Source organism: Bos taurus, chromosome 12, assembly GCF_002263795.3.
Source record: "Bos taurus isolate L1 Dominette 01449 registration number 42190680 breed Hereford chromosome 12, ARS-UCD2.0, whole genome shotgun sequence".
Taxonomy (NCBI): Eukaryota; Metazoa; Chordata; class Mammalia; order Artiodactyla; family Bovidae; genus Bos; species Bos taurus.
In genome coordinates, this window is record NC_037339.1 from 472045 (window position 1) to 481268 (window position 9224).

Genomic DNA, 9224 nt, shown 5'->3' on the forward strand with positions numbered 1-9224 from the left:
GATCTTCCTGACTTGGAGATTGAACCCAGGTCTTCTGTATTGCAGGGAGATTCTTTACCATATATTTACAATGATTATATAATGTATTTACATGTTATTAAATGTCCCACATATACTGTAATATTCACATTTATTACATATCTACGTGAACATTATACATATACAACATATTTTAAGACATCTAAAGTGATTGCTAAAATCTGTATACGAGACAGCAAAAGAGGCACAGATGTATAGAACAGTCTTTTGGACTCTATGGGAGAGGGAAGGGGGGATGATTTGGGAGAATGGAATTGAAACATGTATAATATCATGTAAGAAACAAATCACCAGTCCAGGTTTGATGCAGGATACAGGAAGCTTGGGGCTGATGCACTGGGATGACCCAGAGGGATGGTATGGGGAGGGAGGTGGGAGGGGGGTTCAGGATTGGGAACACGTGTACACCTGTGGTGGATTCATGTTGATATATGGCAAAACCAACACAATATTGTAAAGTAATTAGCCTCTAATTAAAATAAACAAATTTAAATTTAAAAAAATAAAAAATAAAATCATATATTAACACACAAAAAACAAAATAATCTTTTTTTTCTTTTTTATTGAAGTATAGTTGATTTACAATGTTGTGTTAGTTTCTGGTATAAGTGATTCAGTTACACACACACACACACATATATATATATATATATTCTTTTCATATTCTTTTCCATATTGATTTATTACAGGATATTGGATATAGTTCCCTGTCCTATACAATAAGACCTTGTTGTTTGTCCTTTCTCTACATAATAGTTTGCATCTGCTAGTCCCAAACTCCCAATCCAACCCTTCCCAGAACTCCGTACTCCTTGGCAACCCCAAGTCTCTTCTCTGTGCCTGTGAGTCTGTTTCTGTTTGGTAAGTTAATTTCTGTTGCATTTTAGATTCCACATATAAGTGATATCATTTAGTATCTGTCTTTCTGACTTACTTCACTTAGCATGATAATCTTTCGGTCCATCCATGTAGCTGCAAAGGACATAATTTCTTACTTTTTGTGGCTTAGTAATATTCCATGTCTTCTTTATTCAGTCATCTGTCAATGGATATTTAGGTTGTTTCCTTGTCTTCACTTCTGTGAACAGTGCTTCTATAAATATAAGGGTGCTTGTGTCTTTTCAAATCACAGTTTGGATATATGCCCAAAAGTGGGATTGCTGGATTATACAGCAACTCTGTTTTTAGTGTTTTGAAACCTCCATATAGTTCTTCACAGTAATTATACCAATTTGCATTCCCACCACAGTGGAGGTGAATTCCATTTTCTTCAAGAATATTATTACTTATTTGTACATTTTTAAATAATTATCATCCTGAATAGTGTGAGTTGGTACCTCAATGTAGTCTTTATTTGCATAAAGTAGTCTTCAAATAAGGTCATATGCCTAATTTGTATTTATTTATAATCTTGAATAACCAGAATGTGGTTCAAAATAAGTTTAATTGTCTGTATATGCATTAATCACATGAAATGTTATGGATAGCATACTGTCATTTAAATACTTTAAATGATATTATCAGAGTTAACTGAAAAATACAAACAAAAACTACCTGGAAAACATAACACTTCACAATTTTAGGAGTTTTAGGGTATGTTTGTTAAATGTACGAAGTTTTATAGACACTTGCAAGGTCACAGAAAATAAAGAGATGAAACCTCAAGGAGAGAATGCTTGCAATAAATGAAAATTATTATTAACCTTCTGCATTATGCTGTGATAAAATAAAGATCAAACTAACCTATGTATCATTATGTAATTTCTATCAAAGACATATATCTGGTAAGCTAGTTCTATCATATATGTGTATGTAGTGTGTATGGGTATTTTTATATGAAATTGAAGCAGAGAGATCTGATGGCTTGCCTAAAGTCACACAGTAACTTCATAACAACCTAGAGAAGGTATCCAAATCCCCTGGTCAGCTCAGTGTCATCTATTTCATCAAGTTGTTTTCTTTGTCTATAGAAAAAATAAGCTTGGGAGGCTTATAATCTAGCTATTCTTCTAAACTGATTTTTACAGAACACCTGGGAAGCAGGCCCAGAGCAAATGAGACATCTGAGAAGTTCATAAGTATTATTTTCAAGGGGTTAATAGCATAGAAGCTCTCTAAGTCTTCCTTAGAAAGAAATATGTGACACCAGATGGCAGGTCACAGAGCTGGCTCATAAGGAACAGGAGTTTGGGGACACTTTCACAGTGCCAAGTTAAGAAGATACAAGAGAAGAAAAAAAGGAATTTGCTCTTTTCTTTTTATTTCTAAGCTCGTTTACAGTTTAAACCTGCATGAAATCTCTACTTAGATCTTCAGAGGAAAGATAATAAGTAGCTCAGTTAATAGTTTGGGATGTGTCATGTAAGATGCTACCCCAAATTGTGCTGGCCTTGATGACAAACTTCCATGAAGAAACTTTGCAATAACCACAACAACTTAAAGCAAAGGTGGTTATTACTGTCTCAGACATTATCTCCAGAATGTTTAATTTCTGTGTTTTGACTTATAATTTATATGGTCATGCTTTATAGAAACACTAGAGAAAATTATTGTTGATTGTAGTGTCCTTCTAGACAAAGGATAAACTAAAGAAAACAAATCCCAAATTTTCACCAAAATAGAAGGTCTTAACCTGTTGGGGAGGGGATAACCTGTAAGGAAATATAGTCTACCACTGTTGCTATCTGTACAGATGTAGAATTAATTCAGATTGTATGTCTAAGCTGTATGTATCCTGACTTTGGATGGATTGCCTAATTCTGCTCATGTGCCTCAAACTTCCAGAAGCTGTGAGTATTGTGTGATGACATAAATTAAACACATTTCAGAAGCAGCTTTCTTCTGATTTTTGAAGTTGGTTATGTTTCAACTTCAGATTCCAAAGTAATTATTTACCAATCATGTGGTAAAAGTTCAGCTGTAGGGCAGAACAAGCAGCTCAGGAAGCAAGGAGAGGCAAAGCATACTTCTCTGACTGTTTTGTTTACCAACTGTGTGATGGCCTTGCACCTACCTGTACATGTTCATGTGTGTTTACCACTTCATCAGCATTACAATTTCACTTCAAAGAGCTTAAAGGAGCTAATTTTATAAGCCAGCCTTGTATTATAAGAAGTTTTGTTTGTGAACTCCATGTATAGCTACACTAACGCAATAAGAAGCTGTTACACACACCAGGTTTTCTGATGTAGTGTGGCATCAATATTTAGGACTTTTGTGTCTCTAGGATTGGTAGAGATGAGGAGAAAATAGGAGGTGTTAGAAGCAAAACAATTAGCTCTGCTAAGCAATTTATATTCTATTCAGCATACAGTAGAAGAAGAAAAAAATTAAAGTGGACCCTATGGAAAACATAGGATGTCAGATCTTTCTCCAAACCAAGAGAAAGACTTTTCTATTCCAGGCTCAGTGGTTAGTTACTCATCGGGAGGGCTTTATGTTTAAGACAGTACGCAGGATATATGAAAACCTAGTGGTGAAGTGAAATGTCTACTCTGGGAAAGGCCAATGGTCTTTCCCATTAGGCACCCTGCAGATCAAAGAGTGTTTCACAGATTTAATACACTGTGGTTTCTCAGTGTATTAAGATACATACAGCCCTGATTGTATAAATTAGAATTTTGTCATATGTCTAGTGCCAGAGTCAAAGGGGCTATCCAGGCATTTTGCACCACACTCCTGCAGTATTCCTTTCCCAGTAAGCATTCCAAGAAAAAAAAAAAAAAAAAAAAACACCAATAACCTGAAGTAGCCTTTATTTCTAAAAAGCCTAGACTTCAGTAAAGAAAAGGAAGAAAGATAGTCATGTCCAACTCTTGCGACGACCTTATAGACTATAGCCTGACAGGCTTCTCTGTCCACAGGATTCTCCAGGCAAGAATACTGGAGTGGGTTGCCATTTCCTCCTCTAGGGGATATTCCCAACCTAGGAATCGAACCCAGATTTCCAGCATTGCAGGCAGATTCTTTACCAACTGAGCTATGCGGGAAGCCCCAGGCTTCAGTAAGTGCGCTGTAAAAAAAACAAAAAACAAACAAACAACAACAACAAAAAACACCTCTTTTCCTTAGAGAAATATGGTAAAATTGCTTGCAGGTAGAACCACTTGTGCTACCAAGCAATAGTTTCCACCCTCCTCTTTGGCTCTTTACCTCAGCCAGAAGCCGCGACTCTCTTAAAAACCACAAGGCAGATACCCAAGGACGCTTGCGCCTACGACATGGAAAGTGCCGCCACCAACAGCGAAGCTTCAAAATTAAAGCATATTGAAATGTTCACCGAGTTCCCACATTTGCTTCTTAGCTTGAGACCGCCTTACAAAGAGCTTGAAATCCCTTCCCTCCGCAGAGAAAGTGGGGTTTCTTCCTCCTTGCAAATATTGCTGAATCCAAGTCTCCGATGAACTGGTGGCAAAGCTGGCATTTGGGGATCGCGCCTATGGTTGCTTTGTAGCGCGGACTTGCTATTCGGATATAAATGCATACTTATTCTCCATTCGGATATGAATGCATACTTATTTACTCGCTATGCTCTATTCGGATATAAATGCAGAGTTATTTATTTAATCTAATTTTCCCTCTCACATTTTCAACCTGTGGACTTGGGTCCTGACTGGTGCTGTGAGGAGAGAGGCCGGGGCCATGCTCCTGGAGCCGGACCAGGTAGAGCCTAGCCGCGGTCTTCCGAGGCAAGTCCCAGCTCCGGCTCCTCAGGCCGGGTCTGGACGTGCCCACGTGCGGAGCAGGAAATCACGACCGTGCCCCAGCGCCCCCACGCCTTTCTGGCCTCCAGGAACTGCTGTCCTTGATTGACAAGCCGGGGACTATTGGCTGAAGTTCCCCCCGCGATTTGCATGCCCAGAGAGGGAGTGTCCTCTGCCGCCCTCCTGCGCCACCGCGCAGCCCGCAGCCTCCCGGGGAATGCGCGGCGGCGGGGATGCGTGCGGCTCACAGGCCGGGGCAGTAAGCTGGAGTCGGGCGACCTGGCGCCCGCGCCCGGATATGGGGAGTCTCAGTCGTCCTAGCAGCAGCGCCAGCCACGGAAACCTGCCGGTAAGGGTTGAGATCCAGGAGTCCCGCGGCCCTGACAGGGTGCAGCACCGTGGTGCCGTTCCTACTCCTTTACGTTTTTCAAATCTTTTTACCTTATTCCAAACTTCACGGGAAGGTTGAGGGGAGGGAAAGGGAGTTTGGGATAATGTCTCTTCATGTTAGCAAGGAATAGGCAAGTCCTTGGGTAATAAGAAGTTTCTGAAGCACGAATGGAAGAAGACGAGGTGAAAGGGGTTAGGGTGTGCTCATATGGCTTTAAGATAGAGGGGTTTCTTTGGCCGGCATCTGGCTTTGACTGTCTACTGCAACTGACGAATTGTTTTTGCATTTCGTTTTCCGCGTTTGCTACTCTTTACCTAGGAAGGAGGATTAGTGAGAGCTTATCATTGGGTGGAAATTCAGATCTTTTCGATTTGATTTTAGGTACGTGTTAAAACGAAGATCAATTCTTCAGACCTAAAGGGTTTATTTAGTGGAGTAGGGAGTCCGAGGGGCTAGAGTGTCTATGTTTTTATTGTTGTGGTTGTTGTTGTTATCGGTCTCATAGCAAGGGATGTAAGACATTTCGCGTTCCTGGGACCTTAGCTGTAGAAACATTTCAGTGGGAAAAAATAAAGAGCCCACTTCTCGGTCCTCTCCACTACCAGCCCCCTCCCTCCCCGTGACCTACCCTGCCGCGCGGTGCAGTCCCTCCACCATACTGCCCGGGGCGCTTGATGGTTTGGGATTCTGAACCTTTACTGAGTGAGGGTGATGGGGAACCGGGCGAGAGCCGGGGTGGGTGGGGTGCGGTGCAGAAAGTAAACAGAAAATAAGTTTTGGAGACAGCGTTGCCGCGCAGATCTCTCCCTTGCAGCAAGTTTCCTCTTAACCCTGTTTTGACTGGAGCCTTTGCCTTTGAGAATGGGGATGGAGCCGGAAGAAGCCCGGGGCACGCGTTCTGACTCCAATTCCGCGTGTATGTAACAAGCCTTCTCTCCCCCCACTCCCTCGCCCCCCACCCCGCCCCATTCAGCATCTGCTTCTGTTCTTCCTCTTCGTGGGACCGTTCAACTGTCTGGCGAGTTACAGCCGGGCCACAGAGATTCTGTACAGCCTGAACGAGGGGCTGCCGGCAGGGGTGCTCATCGGCAGCCTGGCGGAGGACCTGCGGCTGCTGCCCGGCGCAGGGGGGCAGGACCTGCTGTCTCAGTCGCCTCAGCACAGCGTCGCCGAGAGGAACCCTCCTCTCTCCTTCAGCCTGGCCTCCCAGGGGCTGAGTGGCCAGTACGTGACCCTAGACAACCGCTCAGGGGAGCTACACACTTCTGCCCAGGAGATCGACCGGGAGGCCTTGTGTCTTGAAGGAGGCGGAGGGATTGCCTGGGGGAGCAGCATTTCCATCTCCTCTTCGCCTTCTGCTGACTCTTGTCTTTTGCTTCTGGATGTCCTAGTCCTGCCTCAGGAATACTTTAGGTTTGTGAAGGTAAAAATCGCTATCCGGGACATCAATGACAATGCCCCGCGGTTCCCTATTTCCCAAATATCAGTTTGGGTCCCAGAAAATGCACCTGTAAACACCCGGCTGGCCATAGAGCATCCCGCAGTGGACCCAGATATGGGCACTAATGGTGTTCAGACCTACCGGTTGCTGGACTACCATCGTATGTTCACCCTGGACGTGGAGGAGAATGAGAATGGGGAGCGCACCCCCTATCTAATTGTCATGGGACTGTTGGACAGAGAGACCCAGGACCAGTATGTGAGCGTCATCATAGCTGAGGATGGTGGGTCTCCACCACTGATAGGCAGTGCCACCCTCACCATTGGAATAAGTGACATTAATGACAATTGCCCACTCTTCACAGACTCACAAATCAACATCACTGTGTATGGGAATGCTACTGTGGGCACACCAATTGCAGCTGTTCAGGCTGTGGACAGAGACTTGGGAAACAATGCTCAGATCACCTACTCTTACAGTCAGAAAGTTCCACAAGCATCCAAGGATTTATTCCATTTGAATGAAAACACCGGGGTCATTAAACTTTTCAGTAAGATTGGAGGAAGTGTTCTGCAAACACACAAGCTCACCATCCTTGCTAATGGGCCAGGCTGCATCCCTGCTGTGATCACTGCCCTGGTGACTATTATCAAAGTCATTTTCAGGCCACCTGAAATCGTCCCTCGTTATATAGCAAATCAAATAGATGGTATTATTTACCTGAAAGAATTGGAACCTGTTAACACTCCAATTGCATTCTTTACCATAAGAGATCCAGAAGGTAAATACAAGGTGAACTGCTATCTGGATAGTGAAGGACCATTTAGGTTATTGCCCTACAAACCATACAGTAATGAGTATCTTCTAGAAACGACAAAACCTATGGATTATGAGCTACAGCAATTCTATGAAATAGCCATAGTGGCTTGGAACTCTGAGGGATTTCAAGTCAAAAAAATGATTAAAGTGCAACTTTTAGATGACAATGATAATGCTCCTGTTTTCCTTCAACCCTTGGTAGAACTAACCATTGAAGAAAATAATGCACCCAATGCCTTTTTGACTAAGCTAGATGCTACAGATGCTGACAGTGGAGAGAGGGGCCAAGTTTCATATTTTCTGGGACCTGATGCTCCATCATATTTTTCCTTAGACAGTGTCACAGGAATTCTGACAGTTTCTACTCAGCTGGATCGAGAGGAGAAAGAAAAGTATAGGTACACAGTCAGAGCTGTTGACTCTGGGAAGCCACCCCAAGAATCAGTAGCTACTGTGGTTATCACAGTGTTGGATAAAAATGACAACAGCCCTAGGTTCATCAACAAGGACTTCAGCTTCTTTGTGCCAGAAAATTTTCCAGGATACGGTGAAATTGGAGTAATTAGTGTCACAGATGCCGATACTGGGCAAAACGGATGGGTCGCTCTCTCCGTGGTGAACCAGAGTGATATTTTTGTCATAGACACTGGAAAGGGCCTGCTGAGAGCTAAAGTCTCTTTGGACAGAGAGCAGCAAAGCTCCTACACTTTGTGGGTTGAAGCCGTTGATGGGGGTACGCCTCCCCTCTCCTCTACTGCAAAAATCACAATTCTCCTTCTAGACATTAACGACAACCCGCCTCTCGTTTTATTTCCTCAGTCTAACATGTCCTACTTGTTGGTGTTGCCTTCTACTCTCCCTGGCTCACTAGTTACAGAGGTCTATGCAGTTGACAAAGACACAGGCATGAATGCTGTCATAGCCTATAGCATCATAGGGAGAAGAGGGCCTAGGCCCTGAATCCTTTAGAATTGACCCTAAAACTGGCAACATTACTTTGGAAGAGGCATTGCTGCAGACAGATTATGGGCTCCATCGTTTATTGGTGAAAGTGAGTGATCATGGTTATCCAGAACCTCTCCATTCCACAGTTATGGTGAATCTATTTGTCAATGACACTGTCAGTAATGAAAGCTACATTGAGAATCTTCTAAGAAAGGAACCAGAAATTAGCATAGAGGAGAAAGAACCACAGATTTCAATAGAACCAACTCATAGGAAAGCTGAATCCGTGTCCTGTATGCCCACATTAGTAGCTCTATCTGTAATAAGCTTGAGTTCTATCACATTCTTAACAGGGATGGGCATATGTATCTGTTTAAGGAGAGAGAAGAAACACCATAGGGAGGATGAAAATTTGGAAGTACAAACTCCATTAAAAGGAAAAATTGACTTGCATATGAGAGAGAGGAAACCAATGGATATTTCTAATATTTGATTTTTTTTTTTTTTGCTGTGGAATAGAAGAGATATTTCAACTGATTTCGGGGATTTCTCACCACCAAAACAAGAATGTGGATGGCAGTTGGAATGAAGGACATCTAATTTATAACTTGTACTATATTGTAAATAGCTGTTTACAGGTTTTTAAATTCAAAATCAGAAGTTATAATATGTGTACAGAAATTTTTAAATGAAATTGGTACTAACAGCTATGGAGCTGTTATTTAGAAAATCTTGGACATGATTTGCAGCCTTCATACACCAAGCAGATGATTGTTAAAACCTAGGAACAAGGTAAGAAAATGTACATTGCATTTTTTGTCTAAAAAGTCCTTTAACCACAAGAGGGCTTCAACTGCTCCTTTGCAGGGAACTATTTTAAGGTATT

General features: G+C 42.4%; 1 protein-coding gene across 1 annotated transcript; it reads left to right on the forward strand.

The window, feature by feature from the left end:
- Positions 1-4959: 4959 nt before the first annotated feature.
- Positions 4960-8831, forward strand: PCDH20 (protocadherin 20). The gene is given in 3 exon segments (NM_001206231.1): positions 4960-5091; positions 6107-8349; positions 8351-8831. Coding segments are annotated over 3 exon segments (2856 nt in total).
- Positions 8832-9224: the final 393 nt, after the last annotated feature.